Consider the following 24133-nt stretch of genomic DNA (forward strand, 5'->3'; position numbering starts at 1 on the left):
TTATAAACTTAGCCATACTTCCATATCTCAGGTTCTCACTTCAAAGGCAAGTTTTCTCTCATATGGAAGATCAACTTAGAGTACCAATCGAATCTCTTGGGACTCAGTTCCCCATTTTTCAGACGCAAGTATCTTGGTATATGGTCGGTCGATCACAGAACCGATCGGACCTAGGGGACTTAGCTTCATATTACTTCCAAAGTAAATTTTCAACATCATCTAGTGCATAACCGAGCAGCTTAAGAGAAGAGCGGCTATGCAATCAGTCAATTAAAAGATCCGGTCGAAATATACTCAACAGACAATATAGTCAGAGAATTATAACAACATGTCAAAGTAACAATCATTTGTCAGAGAATATTTTTCTATGATATGTTGATAAAACGACTTAAAATTAATAATTGAATTAGTGGGTTGATGATGTGACAATGAGTGGCAGTAGTGGTTAAAGGAAAACTGTCTATGTTCAATGTATCTTCATTAATTGTGTTAGTAGAGTAGAATAGTTGAATTAGAGTTGGTGGGTTGTCATGAGTTATGTAAGTAGCTTATAAATAGGCTACATGTTCTATAAATTATGTAGCGAAAAAATTATTGTGTTCCACTTGTCCTTCTTGTCCTCTTATCCTCCTCCCATTTTTATCTAACAATGGTATTAGAGCGCCGGATTTGACATGCCCTAGTTTATTAGCAAAGACAATCAAGAGAGTTTCTCAACCCCTTATCCCTATTTTCAAAGGAGAATCAAAATGAAGACTTTATTTAAATCTTTGGGATTTAGTAGAAAAAGGCTTTGACGATGAGAATGTCGATGAAGGCCGATTGAAGAACATAAAGAAAGATTCGAAAGCACTACTAATTCTTCAATAAGCAGTACATGAGACAAGTTTCTCAAGAATTGTAATTGTCTTATTTTCAAAAGAAGCATGGGAAATATTGTAGAAAGAACTCCTAGACTCCTCCAAAGTGATAGCAATAAAACTCTAGACTCTCAGAAGTGAGTTTGAGATCTTGCTTATAAAGGGTAATGAAATTTACAAGACTTTTTATCTAAAGTAATTTCAATTATCAGCCAAATGAAATCTTATAGAGAAAAGATCACTGATACAATTATTGTTTCTAAAGTTTTGTGAAGTTTGACTCTTAAATAACTGCAATCGAGGAGGCAAAAGATCTTTTGATTTTATCTTTTGATGAACTAATGTGTTCTTTATAAGCTCATGAGGCAAGGCGAAATAGATCCACCAAGAAGAATGAAGAAAATGTATTTCAAGCTTCTCAAGTGAAGGGGAGATAGAAAAAAAAAGACTTCGCTGGTAGAGGTCATGGAAGAGGAGGTTTTCATGGTAGAGAACGTGGTAGAGGAAGGAACCATTTTCATGGACAAGAGAAGCAATTCAATAGGGATCAAAAATGGAATAAAAATTCAATTTAGTGTTATGGTTGCAAAAAATTTGGGCATATAAAGGCAAATTGCAGAAATAGCTCAGAAGCAAATTATGTGAAAGAAGAAAATGAGAAAAGTAAATTATTTATGGTTCATTCTCATTCTAATGGAGTTCAAAACGATATTTGTTTTTTGGATAGTGGATGTTCGAATCACATGATTGACAATAAGTCATTATTTAAAGAGTTTGATGAATTACAGAAGATGCTAGTAAGACTTGGAGATAATAAACAGATACAAATCAAAGGCAAAGATAGTATTACAGTAGAGACTAGCAATGGTAAAGTAAAATTACTTTACAATGTCTATTTTGTTCCTAGTTTGACATATAGTTTGTTAAGTGTTGGGCAATTGATGATGAGTGACTATGCTATTGTATTTGATAACGGATTTTGTGTTATTTCTGACAAAGATTTTGGACAGTTTATTGTTTGCATGCAAATGATAGAAAGTAAGATGTTTCCACTAAAGATCTCTAATATGGGAAACTATGCTTTTATTGCCAGCGAAGATAATGAATCCAAGATGTTATGGGCATCTCAACATCAAAGGCATATAACTTTTAAATCAGAAAGATATAGTTTTTGGATTACCACAAATTAGTTTTCATGGTTTATGTCAAGGATGTATTTATAGAAAACAAACAAGGAAGTCTTTTCCAAGTAGGCAATCATGGAGAGTATCAGAATGCCTTGAGTTAATTCATGTTGATTTATGTGATCCTATAAGAACTATATCCTCTGGTGGGAGTAAATATTTTTTAATGTTTATAGATGATTTTAGTCGAATGAGTTGAGTATATTTTCTAGTAGACAAGTTAGAAACTTTTGAAAATTTTATAAAATTTAAGGCGTCTGTGGAAAATTAGAAGTGTATCTTAATAAAGACTCTTTGTATAGATCAAGGAGGTGAGTTCTTATCTGAAGAATTTAATAAATTTTGTGAAGAACATGGTATTCATAGGGAGTTGACAACACCTTATACACCAGAGCAAAATGATGTTGCCGAATGAAAATATTGAACCGTTATAGAAATGGCTAGAAGTTTGCTGAATATCAGAGGACTTCCAAATCCTTTTTGGGCTGAAGCAATGGTCACATCAATCTACTTGCTGAATATTTCTCCAACAAAGGTTGTTTTCAATCAAACACCATATGAAGTATGGCAAGGTAGAAAACCATCGGTAAATCACTTAAAAAATTTTAGATGTATTGCATATGCTTTGATTAACTCTCAATTTTGTCATAAATTTGAGAAGAAATATGAAAAATGCATATTTGTTGGATATTGCAATCAATCAAAAGCATATCGGTTGTATAATTCTCTTACTGTAAAATTAATTATAAGGAGAGATGTAAACTTTGATGAAGATTCAAGGTGGAATTGGAATACACAAGGTGAAGAGACTCAAGTTCATATCCCAATGGAGAACAGACTCCAACAACAACAGGTGTTGAAATCATCTCCTTTGAGACCACCAACTTCCTCACCATCAAATTCAAGAAGTAGCAGTTCATCCTCTTTACAAGAATCTTCTAATGAAGCATCTCCAGCAAAGGTTAGATCTTTGAGAGAAATATAAGAGTCAAGTCAATTTACTCTTTTTGTTACGGATCCTAAAACCTTTGAAGAAGCAGTAACAAAAGAGAAATGGAGGAATGCATTGAAAGAAGAGTTAATTACAATCCATAAAAATGAAACATGAGAGATGGTGGATCTACCTGAAGGCAAGAATATGATTGGTCTCAAGTGGGTATTTAAAATAAAATATCATGCCGATGGAACTATTTAGAAACACAAAGCTTAGCTTATTACAAAAGTGTATTTGCAACAACAAGGTATTGATTTCGAAGAAACTTTTTCTTCAGTTGTTAGATTAAAAACTGTGATAATTATCCTAGCATTAATTACATAATTGCATTGGCATGTTTATCAATTTGATGTTAAATTTGTATTTCCGAATGACGATTTGCAAGAAGATGTTATGTAGATCAACCAGAAGATTTATAATTGAAGACAAAGAGATGATGGTGTATAAATTGAGAAACCCACTTTATGGGTTAAAACAAGCTCCATGGGTATGGTATAACAAGATTGATAGTTATTTTCGATAACATGGTTTCACAAGAAGTGAAAATGAAGTCACTTTTTATGTGAAGAAACAAGTTAGAGATAAATATATTATTGTATGTCTTTATGTCGATGATATAATTTATATAAGTCGTTCTTTTAATTCTCGACTGGATGATTTTAAATCTAATATGATGAAGAAATTTGAGATGTCAGATATGAGAATATTGCATTATTTTCTTAGTCTTGAAGTGAAGCAAGGAGTTGATGAAATTTTTATCTCACAAAGAAAATATGCGACAAATCTTTTGAAAATATTCAGCTTATTGAATTGCAATCTAGCTACTACACCCATGAATATAAATGTGAAATTGCAATTGGAAGATAGTTCAGAAAAAGCTAATGCAAAAAATTTCAAAAACCTGGTTGGAGGTTTTATTTATTTACCTCATGCTACACTAGATATTACTTTTTCTGTTGGTGTAATTTCCAGGTTTATGTAAAATCCTACGAAGCATCATCTTGGAGCAACTAAAAGGATTTTACACTATGTTGCTATAACCATGGATTATGAAATTTATTATACTAAAATTTCAAAATTTGATCTTTGCGGGTTCACTAATAGTGATTAGGCAAGTTTAGTGGATAATCGAAAGAGCACCTCAACTAGTGTTTTTAATATTAGATCAGGAGCAATTTAATGGAGTTCAAAGAAGCAAACTACTATAATCTTATCATCTTTAGAAGTAGAATATATAGCAGCAACTTCAGCAACATGTCAAGCAGTTTGAGTTTGAAAATTACATGTAGATCTTCACCAACAATAAAAACATACAACTATTATTTGTTGTGATAACAAGGTGACAATTGCAATGACAAAAAAATTCGGTTTTCCATGTGAGAACTGAACATATTGATCATATTCGTCTACATTTCATTTCAGACTTCATTGCCAATAATGAAATTATGTTGGAACATTGCAATACACATGAACAATTAGAGGATATCTTGACGAAATCACTTCCGAGAGATAAGTTTATTTATTTTAGATCATGTCTTGGTATTTATAATTTTGAATCAAGGGGGAGTGTTGATAAAATGACTCAAAATTAATAATTGAGTTAGTGGGTTGATGAGGTGACAATGAGTGGTAGTAGTGGCAGTAGTGGTTAAAGAAAAAATGCCTATGCTCAATGTATCTTCATTAATTGTGTTAGTGGAGTAGAATAGTTGAGTTAGTGAGGTGAATTATGGAATTAGTGAGTTATCATGAGTTATGTAAGTATCTTATAAATAGGCTACGTGTTTTATAAATTATGTAGTCGAAAAATTATTATGTTCCACTTGTCCATCTTATCCTCTTATCCTCCCATTTTTATCTAACATTATAACATGAGTATTCGTTAGAACCTTCTTTGAAGATGACTTTATACTTCCCATCAGTCGACATATTTTGGTAACATATTCCTTCAATCGTCTCATTTCAATTATAAAAGAGGTATACATATGAGTAACGAAAGATTTCCCGAATGGTGACAGTACATCTTCACGGTTGTACGTCTTCCCTTACCTGACAACTTCTCACACTCGACGTTCTCTGCCATCTCATAATTATGAAGAGAGATAGTATATAAAGGAATGTCTTCTCCGTTGACCAAATACATGCCTTATGGCAGTCTTACTTATACGCACACATTTACTGTTCATCTCTCCACTTTCCCGCTCAAATACTGTACTGACTTGAGCGTCAGATAGCCTACGTCAGGGACCCCTTCTTTGATTTTAGCGTTGACATTTTTGTCTGCTCTCGTTGGTGTGCACAGAGAGGAAGAAGAAGGAGCCCTTTTTCCCACCGGTTCAATACTTTCTTAGTCAATCGCATAGTCACTTGTCCAGCGCATTATCTCTTTAGTTTTCTGACGGAATCAACCGCCATTTGTATTTGCTTACGACAAATAGATCATATTTGAATTGATAGAAAAAACTACTTTTTATTTTTTTGATATTGATTTCCTCCTTCCCTCTTTCACATCCTGTACGTGTGATATTCTGATATCACTCGGATGTAATGCTATTTTCGCAATCATCATACTTAAAATACCTAAGATTAAATCATCATTTAACTTTCTAAAATTCTTCATTAGTTTATAATTAATCTCATAATTTTAGATCGATCATACGTTTTTTTTGGAGGCGCATAACACTAAATGATAGCTACACCCATCATGCAATATAGGTTCAGACATTTTATGACGAGGAATGCTCCCTTGGATTCCAACCTCGATTATTTGATCTCACTGTATGCGTGGATTAGAGCCTGTACGTCTAATATATAGATCGGAATGAGAAACTTGGAAACTATAATCGTTTTATTAGCTAGCTAGGAAGATTTAGTTAATCAGACAACAATATCCTCGTTCAGATATGGCACCATTGGTCAATAGCCCTACGTTCCCCAGTCACCACCTACCTGTCTCATTAGTCATTGCCCACATGAATAGCCAGTCCTCTACAATGGCAGATGGACCCATCCTGAAGTAGCCCATACAGAAACAGCCATCCCATGTGCCTTTATAGATAGCAACCTCAGGCCTCACACACTGCAGTCTCCAGACTCCAGCTGTTAATCAACTCAAGCCCAGAAACACAAACAGTTCCTTCTCAGAAATAACATTATAATTTTTGGACTTGGATACAAATTAATGAACTCGGAAATGAAGCAAGTCAGCCATGAGAGAAGAAACCGCATTGGAGCTGCTTGACTGAATAGAAAAGGCATCGCGAATAGTCTAACTTTGATATACTCAAGTCAATGATTGAGCGAGCTAAGTGACGATAGATCTGACAGGGAGGGTAAATATATAAACATAAACTTTTTAGATGAATCAAATTGTTGAGAAATAGGGGCTGGTGAGTGCAAGGTAGCTGTCACAGCCATGGTGCATGCATGTTGCGGTTGATCAGTGATCGACGATTGATCAAATTGCCTCGCCATGCATCATGCATGGGGCCGGGGGTGACTAGAGTCCTGTTTGATCAAATTCTCCAGTTGGATCCGTGCCCGCTCGATCGATCGTCAAATTCGGCCAAACTTAAGAGCAGCAGCAGTAGCAGTGAGTAATGAGGGCAGTGCATGTGCAATGAATTGGTGTTTATGGCAGCGATTTGAGCAAGTGCATGTGCAACATGGAGAAGTCTTCAGATATGGGACCAGCAGGATGACTGATGTAGACTGGATGAGCTAAGGTAGGGCGAACAATTATGAGCTAAGGGAAATTTAGAAACGGATATATTTAGTGAAACTTGAACAATTAGTGTCTTGAGGCATCGGTATTCAGAGGTAGCCAGCTCATGGAGTGTACTCCACATTTAAATATTGCTAGTAGAGGTGAGCAGTCAATCCGTCAAATCGACCAACCCGCTTATACCGACCTGAACCGAACCGAAAAAAAATGATCCGCCGGATATAGGGTCGGATATAGGGTCCTAATATTGCATTATCTGATCTAATAGGGCTGGATAGTTTTTTATCCCAATAACCGAACCAACCCGATCCGATCACCCTTACTTGTAGCAACTAATATTGATAAGTTGTTACACGTTGTAGCAACTATTGCCGATAAGTTGCTACACGTTATAATAGTTATTTTCGATTAGCTGCTATAACGTGTAATGAGTAATGTCTATTATCATTTTAAAAAAAATATTTGTTTTGTTATATTTATATTTATATTTTATATTTCATTAGATATAGGGTCGGATATCCAAATAACTGACAACCCGTCGGATATTTAAAACATAAGAACTGCCGGATATAGGGACGGATGTAGGTCCCGATTTTACATTATCTGATCTAGTAAGGCCGGATAGTTTTTTACCCCAATAACCAAACCAACCTGATCCGTGATCACCCCTAATCGCTAGTGCAATGAACTTGTAGCTTAAAAAATTAAACCTATTCAACAGCTAGCAAATTGTTGATTCAAAGATAATGATTCAACGGCAATTCGAAATTATTGAGCTAGTCTAACCATAACCTAAATCATCTAGCTGCAGTAGGTGCACCTTCAAGGAATCAAGGACCACGTCGAGAAGATTGACCGTGTGAAGGATGATCGATCAATCAATTCATTCACATAACATCATTTTCTTTCTAAGCATTTGGGATCTAAGGTTCTCGGCAATTGCAATGTTTTCCTTGTCTGTCCGGATATCACTGTTTCTTTCAATATCAATGATGCATCGAGCTTGTGCTCACGTTTCAGTGGCAAATTATTGAACAGCTCAAAACCATGCCTGATTTCTGTCTTAGGTGAGGGCAAGTGCTCTGAACCTTTGGTTCGCAGTTCTCACAGTCGAGATAAACTGCTGAGACACTGTTTTTAGCCTCAACTTGTTAAACAAGTTGGCTGCATTTCTACAATGAAAATCCAGCTTTAGACTAAGGTTTCCCAGAAGAGTCTGAAAAAGATGGATTTGGTAAATATGATGTTTTAATTTTAACTCTAATAGCTGCATTCTTTGTGGACTTAACAAGACGGTAGAACCACGATCAATTTTTCGTTTCCATTTCCTACAACAGAGACAAATGATAAGCTGGCCATGTTGGATGAGGAATGAAGGGAATATCTTGATGCAGCAACAATATTTGATACAGCAACAAAAAAGGGGTGAGAGAGAGGGGGAGAGAATCCTGTACACCGCCATCTAGAGTTAGTTTGCCCAAGGACATTATAAGCTTAACACCTATAATCTTCAAGTTGGCTCTGCTTCGAAAGATAATTTGTTCCATTATTTTCACCATCGAACTAGCCTCGTTGACCACTGTCCGTTATCCGGATTCTCGTTGCTCTCTTCAAAGAATAAACTTAACTCTACCATCTTACGTTAAGGTTGCCATTCTGTATGTCCTCAACAAGTAGGAATCCCTATAATCGTTCCACAGCCGATTCCATTCCATCAAATGGGCATCAGTTGAGGCTCCGCCACTGTCTGGTCAACTATTGGAGTCTTTTGATGTTGATTTCGTAGTTGTCCACAAGCAGCACTCGCATCGAGCCCGCGAGTCTGCCGAACGCTGACAGTTATTCTGTTTGATTCAAGTGCTGCCACAAAAGCCAACACCTGCCAATAACATTGCATAGCAACGTCGATTGTGTCAACTTCCTCAGCAATCAACATAAATCAGCATATTTGGGATGAGAAATCTGGTACTCACAGTTTTCTTGTAGGGTCTTCTATATTCAGAACCTTCGATCGGATTGAAAGGGATCAGATTCACATGACAACCACGACCACATGATGTATGAAGAAGTTCAGCTAGTTCTACTGCATGCTCTGTTCCATCATTTATCCCAGCTGCATCATAAAAGAATGAAGAAATACAGTAACACAGCATTAAAGTAGCTTAATAAAACAGAAGAGATCCAATTTTGATATAAACGTATGGGTGTTTATTATTTGATTCGACCGAAATACTTTTTGAATCTAATAATGAATTTATTATTATAGTTCAGTTTGATTTTTCTTTTTTCCAAAATCAGTTTGAATTAACAATCAAAATATTAATTTATAATATTCTTTAAGCTCCAACTAAGAAGTAAAATTTTTTACTCTAATACCTTATATGATAAAACGAATTACTTAGCCCTTTGTATTCTCATTTTAATTCTATCCATTATCATATAAGATGCTTCATTGAAAAAGAAAAAACTCTTTTGGCTTAGTTTGATTATGACAATAAAACAAGAAAAAACCTAGATTTATCATAATTTGATTTTGTGAGTTTTGGTTTGAAGTGAATGAACACCCCCTATATAAATGTAAATCATATACCTAAAAGTGTATATTCGAAGGTTACTCTCCGTCTAGTTTCAGAAAAATAATGCTTGCAGTCATCCAAAAGTGCATCCAATGGGTAAGACTTTGCACTGGGGACTATTGTTTCCCGAAGCTTCTGGTTGGGCGCATGCAAGCTGAAAGCACAAAATCAATCAGCAATCCAAAGAGACTGAAACGTAAATAAGTTCAGTTTCATACAACTTAGGCTACTTAGCGATATAAAGCCAGTGTGATATAACAATAAGAACAAAGTACTATGACACCGACAGCCAAGATGTATATCTCAACTACTTAGAGTCCGCTAAGTGAATATTTTAGTTGTTCTGTTTAAGCTGAGACCACTGTTACAAGCCACCAGTTTTGAAAATCTATACTACATCTAAGGGATTCTCAAATTGCAAACTTATGCAACTTAGCAGTCACAATGTATATTATTCAGCAATTGCAACTAAAAACTACCTTTTATTATCAATTATGTGATAGGTGTTCAAAGAACTGAGTAAAATATCCATCATATGAAAACATGTGAGCACGCATTTCTGCTCGTAGTGTTTAGATAATACTGCTTATTTTAAGGTAACATATTATGTATATTTAGCAAAGATATTTTAGATTTGCTTGGAAGTATTGTTAACTTTACCTTCTATTTCATGTACTTCCCTGAGCTTACTACAGGTTATGAATTCAGCAAACTTGGCAACATAATACATAAAAATCTTAACCCTAAATTAGCAAGATTCTCTTTAATATTGATACTCTTAACTTTCTCAATCAAGTAGTTGGCCACTTTGCATCGCATGGGATTTTTTTTCTTTTCACTTGAATCTTTGACTCTTCTGTAGCTCCAATTAGCACAACTTACCTGTCATCTTTAAATACTTCTAAACCATCTTTAAATTTTTTGTTTTTGTAAATTTTTTTTATCACCAATCAAAGCTTACACAAAACCAATGTAAATAATAAACTTAAAATTATTTTATATATAAACAAATGTTTTAATGTCTTTAACCAAATAATACTAATTAATGCTACAGCATGCAATATAGGCATATACCATGAATAATGTAGTTTTTTTTTTTTTTTTGCCAGGCCTGCAACGCTGAGATGTAGTTCAACTGTAAAGACAATTAATGGTAAAGACTTCTAGGTCTTTCAAAGGTAGACAACTTCTCCCTCTGAAGGAAAATTGCATACAAATTAGGGTTGATTGTTTCGATTGTACCTCACAGCCAAGGTAGACTGGAGCTTGTGCTGAGCGAGCATCTTGATAGTGTTTGGTACACCAACTGTTGATATTGTCATCATCCTTTGCCCAATTTGTATGTCCTAGAGAGATTCCAAAATTGTATTAATATAACAGAGAAGAAGAAAAAGGAGCATAAGCAACATACAGCCGATCTAGATATGTACTGAAACTGCACATTTTGGAACTAAAAAAATATTGTGATTGAACTAATAAAATGAAGAGAACTAAAATATGTCTAAGGAATAGTTTTACTTAATGATAGATAATTTATCTAATGTATTGGTTATTTCTCATTGCTGTTAACTGTAAAGTCAATAACAAAAGGACCAAACCTTATTGAGGCATGTGTGTGCTTCCAGAACCGACCTCAGGTTTAACATAGGTTCACCCATTCCCATGAACACAACATTTGAGACCCTATGTTTGAAGAGATCTTCAATGGCTAATACCTACATCCATAACGTAGTAAGCTAAAGTTCAATAAGCGAGCTCTAGAAATGTTTCTCAAGATAAATTACGTAGAGAAAAGCCAGATCAGGGAAACCTGCTCAACAATCTCATGCCTTTGGAGATTCCTTGAGTAGCCACCCTTTCCAGTAGCACAAAATGAGCAACGCAAGGGGCAGCCGACCTATGAAGAGAAGAAAACCTTGAACACAGAACAGATTCTCTTGATCCCGATGTTGAACACAGAACCAAGGAAACAACATGAAGATGAACCTTATACCTGTGATGAGACACAAGCAGTTAAGCGGAGGGAACCATTGTCATCTTTAACAGGTATTCCTACAGTTTCAATCAACCTATTATCTTCCAACTTTATAAGAATCTGCAAGTTCCGAATGAGAAACTCAGTCAACAGAAGATACTACGCGAAGAACACTATAACCTTGAGAATTCCGTAATACTTGAGGTTTAATTGATGAGTTCGAATGACTTGAACACGAGTTGGTTTAATTCAAAATTGAAGGGGTAAGGGAATAGATGAAGGCGTTGCCACCTTAAGAGTACCATCAGCTGCAGAAACTACATGGTGAGCGGGGGATCTCCCAACTCTCCATCCAGCTTCCTTTAGACTATCTCGAAATGATTGAGGCACTGGATACAATACAACCAAAACAAAAACTTTGGGAATCAGAAAAATGTAAAGTGAGATCATTTCAACCAAGACGCTCACAGTGGCTGAAGTCCTGGATTTCCTTCGCCTTGATTTTGTACAGTTGATCATGCATCTGCTTCCCTCGATAACTTTTCTGCGAAAAACGACCCACGATAAGGAAAAGAAAATACAACGAAGTTTCACAGCGAGGAATAAAAACAAACAGAAAGCGGGCTTCGACTCAGCTACCTGACCGAAATCGAGGGCTAGCTGGCGGAGTTCCGGCTCGGACAAGCCGAGGAGGATACGGGATTCAGATTGAACCAAGCGCACCGGAGTGGGAGAGGCGACGGTGGCGGCCGCGCGGAAGCCCAGGACGCGAGCAAGCGGGGCGGAGTGGTGGAGGACGGCCGCCATGGTTGTAGCCTAGTGAACGAAAAAAAGGCATGCGGATAACTAGTCATTCTATACAGCTTATGGGCATGTAAAAGATGGATCATTTTGGGCTTCGATTGGGCCACGTATGTCTAATTTAGGCCCAGATACTTGCCCTTATGTGGAATTCAATTTGGACAACAAGTCCCCAATTTTTAGCTGGTCAGATTCTGGCCAACAAAATTTACTATTTTTATAATATTGGTGTGTGTATATTTTGTGGTGCATGTCGTGTGATATCCTGTGAGGGCCGATTCTAAGCACGAATAAAGGAGAGTTATATTAGGTTGTTAGCTGATATTAAATTATAACAAATGTTTAATAAATGAATTCATTAAATTATTATACTAATGATATGTTATCCCAGAAAGAACGTTGATACGGGTTATGATAGGTCGGCCTGGTGAGTGAAAGAGGGGTTTAGGTCAAGAAGAATATGAAAGACATATAGTCAGTCGAATGGAGGTCGAGCGATCACTCACGTGCTCATATATGTTCGCGGTCGGACAAAGTCTGCCCGAGCATAAAGACATTCAGCCTTATATAAGGCTCCCAGTATATTACCAGTCGATCGTAGGCCGAGCGGGCACCCACGTGCTCATATATGCTCGGCCGGACAAAGCCCGCCCGACCCACTCGAATTGACACCCCTATTAGTAGTGTTGAATATATGCCTCAATTATAATATCAATAGAAAAATATATATATACGACTCCCAAAATTAAATGGTGGAAATTAAAAGATGGGATGCAAAATATATTTAAGAAGAAGATAGGAGTACAAGCATTAGGTAAAATATACGATGACTCTAATACGATATTGGATTAGATGACATTAAGGCTCCGTTTGATTTGTGGGATAGGATTAATGGTGTTAGGGATTATTGCCTTATTGGTGTGATAGAGAGTGTTTGGTAGGTGGGATATGATTAATAGTATAGGGATTAATGGTGTGATAAATAATCATTGACTCTCCTAAGGGATTATTTATCACACAATTAATTCTTATCCCATCTACACCATTAATCCTATCCCACAAACCAAACGGAGCCTAAAATTATAAATAGTAACAAGAGCAAGATCAACTCAAGGCATGAGGCCAAATCTTCTGAACCAGGGAAGACCCTACAAACTCATTGGTGGGGTGAAATGTACCTCACCTGTTAAACAAGTGGGGTACAGTTCACCCCACCAATAAATGAATAGGGATCTAGGATTGATCCAAGGATTCTGGTTCAGAAGATCCCTGCCACTGAAGGCATATGTCACTAAAAGCTTATTCCTAGGGGCCCTATTATATTGGGGCACATTAAATTTTTATTATATATATATATATATATATAATTATTATTTTAGGAATATATGATTTTAGACTGTAAAATTTAAAAATTAGGACTAAAATCAAGATTTATTTTAATTTTATTTTTTTACTAGTAAATTGGATTTGATAATTTTAATTTTTTTATTATTCAAGATAGATTTAGTTGATAATTTATTTTTAATTAAAATTTGAACCATAAATTTTAATTTTTTTATTGATAGCATATTATTTTACTAACCATTTGATTAATAAATTAAAAATATTTATTGATTATATTATTAATAATTGATATTTTTTATAAAATAACTTTTGAAAGTCAAAGTATATTCAATATTACACTATTATTTCTCTCATTTTTTCTCTTACATTATTATTATTATTATTATTATTATTATTATTATTATTATCTTCTCCTCCTCTATAATATATATATATATATATATGTATGATCCTGTCCGAAAGCTGAATTAATGGACGCTGGGCACGTGATGCTCCCCAAACGGCTGACGTAGATCTCCTGACTGTCCGCACGGACCTCCGGTGAACCTGCACAGAAGTCGGGCCGGGAAGGGGTTCCCGGAGACGACCCTCCGACGCTCAAGTCAGGCAAGCGAACAATGAAGAAGTGGCTCCAATAATCGTAGAACGCGTACCTCTGGTGAAGTGCAAAACTCCTTATATAGAGCTGGGGAGGAGCTCAGGCAAACATACCTAGGCGAACACGTGTCCTCAGCACATACCCCAGTAAGGGTCTGTCAGCAAGCTTACTTGACACCATACGGCTACAGTCCAAGCATGTCTTCGATGGGACAGCAGAACCCCTTGTCGCAAGATTTGGAGTATGGCCGGATTATAGAACATACCCGCTGTCAGAAGATGTCCTTTATCCTTTTCTCCTTACTCCCTGCCATGTGTCCGGCCGGCCAGCACTTGCCTTACGTCCGGCCGGCCATATATAGTGATCTACTTGGGAGATACTCGGTAATGTGCTTTGTGGAGACTGTTAACAGTATGCCACCTTATGTCTTCGGCCGAGCGTGCCATCCGCTCGGCTCTACGATCCTGTTCAATGAGCGCCGGAACCCCGACTCCCGTCGGGGCGCTTTTTGCCATCAGTTGGACCCGGTCGGCTGGCCAGACGGTTGGCCCACCACTCTCCGATCGGCATATCGATCCAACCTTTTCTAAGACGTCCGGTCTGTCCATCCTTCGCCGATCGGTCACCGGGCCCGTTGACTTCCACGTGGCGTTGACTCCCCAGGACGGGGGTCCCCTGTTCTTATCACCGGATCAATATATATATAATGTGCGACTTCTTTACGCGGCGCCGATGCACGACAGTGGTAGATATGCGTGGATTTTTTTTCTTTTATTTTTCAAAATCTAAAATTTTCTTAGCCGCATCATTTGGTTTTTTCGTTTTATATTCTAAAACCGATCTTCCCCTCTCCGAAACTAGCATTCCTCTCTCGTCATCCTTCGAAGCAAGCTAGGTTGTGAAGCCCCTTCCTCTTTCACCACGACACCATTCTCACTCTCTCATCCTCGCTTGCCTCATCATTCCTTAACGTTCCTCGGTTGTCAATCCTCCCTCTGAACGTCATTTTTCTCACTGTTCAGAACCGTCGAGAGCAATCAAAAAATTAGTTTTTCCTCTCGACGTCGTCCGTCTACTGCCGTCGTCTTTCGTCGTGACTGCCGCTGTCCGTGATATACAAACCGACGCCGACCCGTCACTGCGACACTACTTTCTCTCTTCGTGAGACCCTCGAATTTTACTATTTGCATTTAAGTCTCTCATCCTGAATCATCCCCTAGCCATTCTGCTGAAACAATCCAAATGAAGAACAAAGTGAAGACTAGAGATTTTCATCACCTCTGCTTCTTCTGTCATCCTGTATTCGTCCATCACTTATCATCTTTCCTCCAACATGAACATTGTATTTGTCTTTTTAAGTTGTTATATGAGTTGAACTTCAAACACTAATTTTATTTGAGCGGTTGTAAGTGTTACATCAAAATTAAAATGATAATTTTATTTAAGTTATTTTATCTAAATTGTAAGTTGTGTGTTGAACTTAAAGTAAACAATCATTTTATCTAAGTTATTTTATTTGGATTGTTGCAAGTGGTGTATTGAAGTCGTTGTGGATTTTAACTGTCATTTTTCGTAGGACTTAGTTCCTTGCATTCCTATCCTATTCAAGAATGGACTGATCATACTCTGGTGGGGATGTGAGTGGGGGCTCTAATTCATCGTGATGGCTGCTTTCTAGCCTCCTCTTGAATATGCACATAGATGGCCGCTGGGAGAAGTTCCGAAGCAAACAAAAGTGCAGATGAATTCTCAACTATGAAATTTTTGTAGTTGAATTCTAAGCTTCTCAAACAGTTGTGCAGATGCCAATAGATTAGAAAAAAAACTGCTTCAAGAACAAGATCAAAGTGGAACTTAGAGATGCGATCAAGAAGTTGGTGGCTGATCCTGTCCGAGAGTCGAGGCGATGAATGCTGGGGGACGTGGCACTCCTGTTGACTGTTGGTGGACTCCGAGTCAGAGAGACCTGTAATCACAGCAGCATCAGTGCCTAGCCAGGGAAGGATTCCTCGATGATGATATCCTCCGACGTTCAAGTCAGTCACCGGCGATGTAGAAGAAGCGAGGAAACAAAGTAGTAGAGTAACAGTAGCTACAGTAAAGATTGTGCATACATCCGTCAAAACTTGGAGCCCTTTATATAGGGCTTCTGGGAAACGCGTACATGCTCCTCGAGGCGTGTACGCTTATCAAAGTTTCCTTTGAAAAGACATGTCAGGAAATCGTCTCTGGTACCATACCTCAATGATCCAAGCATATCTTTGATATGATAGTGGAAGCTTAGCTTCCGTCGTACGATCCTCTGCCTATCCATGCCGCCAACCATACCGTCTGTCGGTGGCATGAGTTCCCATGAGGATATTGGCTGATCCTCCTTTTGTCTGTTAGTGGGCTGAACGGGATGACCGCTCGGCCATCCCTTAGCCGTTCGAGTGGTCTAGCCCTTTGGTCGAGCGGAGTGGCTGCTCGGCCAACATTCCACTGTCAGAACTCCGTTGTCATGCTGGGTTACTTTTTCACCGATTCTGAGGTTCAATGTAAGTTCGAGCGAGCTAGCCGCTCGACGTATGTCTTGTTTTGAGCGTCGGAAGCTCGGTGCCCGGCCGAGCTATGGTGATATCTGATCGGTATTTTGTCCCGGTCGGGCGAGTGAGTTGTCCAATCGGCCAACGACATAAGGACGTTGACCGCCTAGACTTTGACTTCCACCATGGTCATGACCCTTTGAGGGGTGGATCTTTATCACCGGATCAGTGACAATTTACAATCAAAATTCCAAGTCATTGGAAGTGATTGAAAGCGATAGAGATAACACCAAGGGATAAAAAAATCCTTCATCATTCCAACATTTAATTAAAGCTTCCAAAAATAAAATGAAATATATAAAAAAGTTTACACAGTCAAGATTAATACATCAACAACATGCTCCAATGTGAAATCTAGAGAGCTTGTATCTCTTTGGTAGCCTATTCAAATGTCACTCCAAATACTAGATCTGTGACGTCATCATCTTCTCCACCTTTAGGTGCTGTAGCTTCAGGTGCTTGTATATCACGGACGACATCAGTCGACTACAGACGATGGCAGCAGAAAGACAACATCGAGAGGAAAACCTAATTTGTCGATTACTCTCGATGGTTCTGAACGGTGAGAAAAATGAGGTACAGAGGGAGGATCAATGATCGAGGAACGCCAAGGAAGAGGATCGGAGAGCGAAAACGACGTCGCGACAAAAGAGGAAGGGGCTTCACAATCTAATTTCCTTCGGAGGATGACGAGAGAGGAATGCGGCTTCGGAGAGGGGAAGATAAGTTTTAGAATATAAAAGGAAAAAAACCAAATGACACAGTTGAAAAAATTTTAGATTTTGAAAAATAAAAGAAAAAAATCCACGTGTATCTACCACGTAACAGAGGCACGTAAAAGAAGTCATGAATTATAACAGTACTATATATATATATATATATATATATATATATATATATATATATATATATATATATATATATATATATATATATATATATATATATTCGTCAATGTTTACGAGATAAATATTTTTAACTAAATAAATTTGATTGATAATATATTAAAATTAAAATTGATAAAAAAAATAATTTGATGCACGAAGTTTTTGTTAATAAAAAACTCGAAGAAAGATCTATTATATATAGTTGTTATATTCGCTATTTGAACATGTTATTTCTAGGTCACACAATAATAATTTTACTATTACGTCAAGACTTCCCTTCATCAAAATTAAAATTGATAAATAAAAATTAAAATGTATATTAATATATTACAATAATTTATTACTTGTTGATAAATTTGTTAGTATTTTTAATATTTTATTGTAAAATTTAACTTTATTTATTTAATTACAAATATTCATTAGATAAATATATTAATTTTTAATAAATTATGCTTGAAAGTTTAACATAAAAAAATTATTTTTAAAATTTTACTAATAAAGAAGTGAGTTTTGACACCATATAAAATTATTGCTCGTGACCTAGTTGATCATATCTTCTAATTATGAAAATAATCTTTTGTAATGTATGAAGCTATCCTTTTAAATTTTACTAATAAAAATAAAAATATCTAATAATATTTATATAAAAATAATTTTTTTAAAACTAATATTTAGTTTTTTAAAAAATGATTAAGGCCTTAAATTATTTTTTGTGCCTAGGGCCTCAGGAATTGTTGACACGGCTTTAAGTATTTAGGATCATTTTTATAAAACGATGGAGGATTGACAGAGAAATCTTATATAGAATACAAGCAAGATAATTGAAATGAAGGAGGATTGCGGGTGTTTTATGTGATCATAAAGTACCTCTAAAATTTGAAGAGAAGTTCTACAAAATGCCGATTAAACCTGCTATGTTATATAAAGTTGGATGTTAGAATATGACTCAAACACATGAGCAAGAGATGAGAGTTGTAGAGATAAGGATATTTAGGTGGATGTGTGAACTTACGAGGATGGACAGAATAAGAAATAAAAACATTAGAGAAAAAGTTGAAGTTATATCTATTAAGGAAAAAAATCTGAGAGACACATTTAATATGATACAAATATATATTTAGAGGGCTAATAAATGTTCAAGTTAGGCAATGTGAAATCATGACATATAAGCACATCAAATATGCACATAAAATGGGAAGAGAAGCAATTGAAGACAAAATCATATTCCTAAGCCATAACAATCCAAGTTGCTGGAAAATATTATCGCCCATCCTGCTCCAGAGAAAGGGAGGGCGGGGAGCCAAGGGTCATGTCTAGCCCATTCTGTCAGTTTGATACACAATGGGGACCTGAATAAACTATAGAACTGGGTGATACAACCAAAGGGCAGTAGTATCCACATACCTTTAGACAGTGTCGGCTGTCTCAGGGCACATAAAGATTGGCTTTGGAAAATTCGAGGCCTCAACAGAGGCCTCAAACAAAAGGGGTTAGATTCCCTCTTTTACAATGGGAAGTTATATGTATCGGGTATTTTAGAGACAAAACTATTGGATGAGGTTTATCAAAAGCTAAAGACACGTCGGTTCAAACAACTACAAGTGAAACAAAGGGGTTGATTTGGAGGAGATGGAGTGGCATGAACAATTTGTTCATTGTCAGATTTGTTGCAAGATGTCTCATATGCTTGTTGTAGTTAAATTTGTCTATGGCCAGATTACTATGGTGGGGAGGATGACATTGTGGGAAAGGCTTTAGCAAATTTCCACAAATATGGAGGTATCATGGTTGGTGCTTGGGGATTTTAATTCTTACTTATTGAACGAGGACAAGTGTGGAGGGCTATTGATCACTCAGAATTACATAGAAGATTTTCAAAATTTTGTGAGTCTTGTTGGATGGAGGATCTATTGTATACAGGCTACAGATATATATGGATGAATGGTAATATATGTAGCAAACTGGATCGAGCATTATCAGCACATCTCTCTCAGAGTTGATGCTGCCCAAGCACACCTAGAAGAGGCGCAAGGTGATGGATTGTTGTATGTGTTGGTGCAATTGGCGTAATGATCAAACTCAGGTTTTGATAAATGATAAATGATTTAAAGTTAGAGTATTTTGTGGTCGAATTACTTTACCAAGTGTACAGGAGTTGACAGGTTTGAAGGTCCTGACACTAGGTTGAAATTCAGTTAAGTCTGTGAGACCCGATAGTTGGTGCGAAGTCCAGATAGGTCTGCGGGATTCGATGTTTGGTGGGAAGTTTGGTTGCATCAGTGGAACCTGACAATCGACCGAAGTCTAGTTGGGTTTGTAGACCTAACAACTGACGGAGAAACATGGTGGATCAAATGTAAGTCAAACGGCTGCAGTTGATAAGTAAGAGATTAGAAATTGGATGAGAGATCCAATGAGAATGCATTCCTAGTTGAGGAAAATGTAGGTGTCGGTTCAAATTAGGTCCATTTGGGAAACCTAAGTTGAGACTTTGACTAAATCCTGGTCTCGAGAAGACATAATCTAATTACTATTACTATCACATTTTTTAATGTGTTAACTCTCTATTTCCGTGGATGCCTAGCCAGGCACCCGGGCGGTTCTGGTGCCCAGAATTGGTCTAGGCACTCAGACCACAAAAGTTATCTAGAAGCTGAGTTAGAGCGCAACGACTGGTCAAACCTACTTCAATGGTCCAGGCGCCCGGAGGGGGTTGTTGGTGTAATATCATTTTGGTCAAGGTTGACCTGGTTGACTAAGCTTGAGTTGGCTCAAGCTTGAGTCTTGATGTTTAGGTTTCGATATTTGACAATACATGGAGATTGCAGATGCAATCGTTCGTTTGGGGAGATTGTTAATACAATTCCCCTCTGGTCAAGGTTGACCAGTTAGATATAAAGAAGAGTCAAATAAGTCAAAGGGTTGATTGGATATTTGGCTGGGAAAATCCTAACTGTAGGTTAGGCAGATGGGAAATCCTGGTGAGTGAAGTCAGGTGAAAGACCTAGTGAGTGAAGCTATGCAACTGGAAAATCCTAGTGGGTGAAGTTATGTGAAAGTCCTGGTGAGTGAAGCCAGGCAGGTGAAAGTCCTGGTGAGTAAAGTCGAGTAGTGGAAAAATCCTGGTGAGTGAAGCCAAGTGAAACCCCTAGTGAGTAAAGCTAGGTGAAAGTCCTAATGAGTGAAGCCAGACAAATGGGAAGTCCTAGTGAGTGAAGCTAGGTAGATGGAAAGACCTGGTGAGTGAAGCTAGGCACGTGGAAATCCAGGTGTGTCAAGGTTGACCGGACACCTGGTATTGAGAAGTCCAAGTAGGTCAAAGGATTGATCAGATACTTGGCATATGGAAATCCAGATGGGTCAAGGGTGACTGGACATTTGGTGGAAGGAAGTCCAAGTGGATCATGGACAATCGAACACTTGGCACGAGACGGTAAATCTAAGTGGGTCAAGGAGGACTGCACTTGGTGATCAGAAGTTCAATGAGAAGTTGGCAAAGAGAAAGTCCTGATGGGTCAATAGTTGACTGAACACTTAGCGGTCGTAAGTCCAATAGGGAGTTGACATGGAACTAGGAAGTTCGGACGTAGTAAACTTCCGAAGGCCATAACTTATGACTTGAATATCGGAATGAGGTGATCTCGGATGCAAAACGAAGCTCGTTTCAAGCTCTACACAGTTTTCTGCTTGCCAATTAATTGGCCAATTGATTAGGGGGTTCAATCGATCAGCCAATTTATTAGTTGACGTGATTTTATGCAGAAACTATCTTGATCGATTGGGTAATCGATCAAAACTTCCCCAATCGATTGGTCAATTGATTGGGAGAGTTTCAGAGTGAACAGTGAGCTTCTGAATCGATCAGTTGATCGATTGAAACCTCCAATCGATCAACCGATTGATTAGAAAGCTGGAAATCGCGCGATAGAGGCTGAATCAATCGGGCAATCGATTCAGGCATTTTTCAGAAAGCACAGAGGCACTCTGAATCGATCAGTCGATCGATTCAAAGACTCCCCAATCGATTGAGAGTCATTCAATCAATTGGAATCTGACCATTGCACAGGATATAGCCGTTGGCAAGCGTCTTTTCCATAGCGATTCTTCTCCAACGATTACAGTGTGATCTCAGCAAGCTTCTCCATACTTTTACAATCAGTTCTTGAAGGCTCTTGGAGACAAGTGTAATCACACTTCCAAGGTTTAAGAGGCAACAACAAGCAACAAGTAAGCAAGAAGAAAGAGTTTTCATTTGTATCTTTTGTATTTTCTTCTTGTGGGTGTTGTATATTGTTGTATGAGTTTGTACGAGGCTTCTCCACCTCCGGCTACGACCGAGAAGGAGTGTTTTGATTAGTGGAGTGTGTGTCGCATGTGGATCCTTAGATTAGTCACCTCTTCTTGAGGTGGATACCAAGTAAATCCCTTGTGTTAGCATTGTAAGTTTGTTTCTTGTTTATTCCGCTGCACATCATCACCAAGAAGCAAGCAACGAGACGCGCGACGAGCTATTAACTCCGCCCCCCCCCTCTAGCACCAAAATGACCCTAACAAGTGGTATCTGAGCGAGATCGCTCTTTATCGGAATCATCGCCGGAAGGGGCAAAAAGGCTAGAGGGTGAAGAAGTTGGAGCAAAATTTATCAAGTCAAAGAATTCATCAAGAGCTCAACTTCAAGATGGAATTCTGAGATGGACTCGGATTCGACACAAGGATGGCTCCACCATTCACAATGACGAGCTTTGATTCTTGGAAATCAAGAATCAAAAATTTATTTATGATGGAGATAGAGCAATGATTTGCTCTAATGGAAGGCTTTGAAGTTCCAACAAATTCAAAGGGCAAAATTCTCAAGAAGAACAAATGGAGCCAAAAGCAAATTCAAAAGAGCGAGACAAATAACAAAGTGACCAAGCAATTGGTCAATTTATTGCCAAGCAATATTTTGGCTCAAATTGGAGAAGTTAAAGATGCCAAAGAGCTATGGAGTAAATTGGCCAAGCTTTATGAAGAACTCTCCACTGTACCAAATCAAGAAAAATCCAAAGAGAGAAACTCATTGGAGCAAGACCAAGAGAAAGAGGTCTCCGAGGTTGAGAGGTGCTCAACATCAGAAGAAGGAGAGGAAAGTCCATCCTCAAGAGGGCACGAAGATAAAGGAAAAGGAGTGTACTCCTTATTTCATGTGCATGCGGATTCGGAAGTTGAGAGATTCTCAACATTCGAGGATGAAGAGGAAGAAGCCTCCACCTCTAAGATGAGGGGGAGCGTGGACCATCATTGTCGGATCAAGAGCATGGACCATCATTGTCGGATTAATTAAGTGAGTTGTTAGTAACTTACTTAATTAGTGGGCATTCGTAATCTTAAACACAGGGAGACTAACACACTCATGATAAGAAGGAGCCTATAATGTAATTTGAGATTGGTGCGGTAGTGCGATAATAACTCTCTAGTGGAATGAGTTATTATCGATGAACTTGAGTTGTGTGTTCGGGGCGAACACGGGATACTCAAGCTCATCGGAAGGTCAAAACCAATTTCTCCTCTAGGTCCCTGTCGTAGCCTCATTATAGCCTCAAGTCCATCCAAATATAAGCACATCTTGGTGTCCAAGAAGGGGGTCGGTCCAATGCTTGGTGACCAAACAAGGGCCGGCCACATCCTCTTCCATGGGGGGCAGACCCTATTGTTTGGTAAACAAAATAGTAGGGGCCGGTCACATTAATCAAACAAGGAGGGTTGTTTTAAATTTTTTAAAATCTTCTCTTTGTAGAAAACTACAAGTTTTAAAAGAGAGATTTTAAATTTAAAAACTTTACTTATTTGAATTAGGCCACATGTTTTAAAAGAAAGTTTAAAAGGTTTTAAAAAACTTTCCTTTTTTAACCATCCTCATGGTTTAAGAAAAAAGGAAGATAAGTTTTTAAAATTTAAATTTTCTATCACCATGTTAAAAAAGGAAAATTATAAGAGAAGTTTTAAATTTTAAAACATGGTTTTAATTTTTAGAATTTTCCTTTTTTAACTCCTACTTTAGGCAAGAGAGCTTATAAAATTTTATAAGAGTTTTTCTTCTTGTAAAATTTTATAAAAAATATATTTCCTTCCTCTTTAAGGGGGCCGGCCACCCTTGCTTGGTGCCCAAGCAAGGTGGCCGGCCAAATTGAAATTAAAATAAAATCATCAATTAATATTTGGTGATTGATTCAATCAAGAGGAAAGAAAAGGAAAAATTAAAAGGGAAAAGGAAAACTAGAGGAAGATTTTAATTTTTGTAAAAATTCTTCCCTTATTTGCCTTAGGCAACTAATATAAAAGAAGGGGTGAGGAGGCCTCATGAGATACAATTCTTATTCTCTTGGAGGAGTCCCTCTTGGTGTGGCCGACCCTCTCTCTTCTCCCTTTCCCTTTGCTCTCTTCTCCTTGGTGGTGGTGGTGGCTGGATTTTAGAGGAAGAGAAAGAAAGCTTTTGGGTGATGTTCATCTTAGAGGATCGTCGCCCACACGACGTCCAAGGCGAGGCGAGGAATACGGCAGAAGATCTTGAGATCATTAGTTTACAAAGAGAATGTATAATTAGCAATTATTTTCCACATCATGCT

The 24133-nt window shown here is 37.6% G+C and overlaps 1 protein-coding gene across 1 annotated transcript; it reads right to left on the reverse strand.

Annotated features, from left to right (window-relative positions):
* Positions 1-8052: 8052 nt before the first annotated feature.
* Positions 8053-12158, reverse strand: LOC122000802 (probable dual-specificity RNA methyltransferase RlmN). The gene is made up of 10 exons (XM_042555262.1): positions 11953-12158; positions 11782-11857; positions 11605-11702; positions 11332-11433; positions 11149-11235; positions 10937-11053; positions 10581-10684; positions 9353-9492; positions 8736-8875; positions 8053-8641 (listed from the first exon to the last, which is right to left on the reverse strand). Exons 1-10 carry the CDS (start codon positions 12118-12120, stop codon positions 8477-8479), a joined length of 1197 nt encoding a protein of 398 aa, XP_042411196.1. The 5' UTR covers positions 12121-12158; the 3' UTR covers positions 8053-8476.
* Positions 12159-24133: the final 11975 nt, after the last annotated feature.

Source organism: Zingiber officinale, chromosome 7A (genome assembly GCF_018446385.1).
Source record: "Zingiber officinale cultivar Zhangliang chromosome 7A, Zo_v1.1, whole genome shotgun sequence".
In the NCBI taxonomy this organism is placed as follows: Eukaryota; Viridiplantae; Streptophyta; class Magnoliopsida; order Zingiberales; family Zingiberaceae; genus Zingiber; species Zingiber officinale.

Bases quoted from the DNA above. Each gene is read 5' to 3' on its own strand.
- LOC122000802 (XM_042555262.1), bottom strand. From the start codon at position 12,120: ATGGCGGCCGTCCTCCACCACTCCGCCCCGCTTGCTCGCGTCCTGGGC. The intron at 11,236-11,331 runs GTATAAGGTTCA...TTCTCTTCATAG, and splicing joins CTGCTTGTGTCTCATCACAG to GTCGGCTGCCCCTTGCGTTG. The intron at 11,054-11,148 runs GTTTCCCTGATC...TTATGGATGTAG, and splicing joins GGCATGAGATTGTTGAGCAG to GTATTAGCCATTGAAGATCT.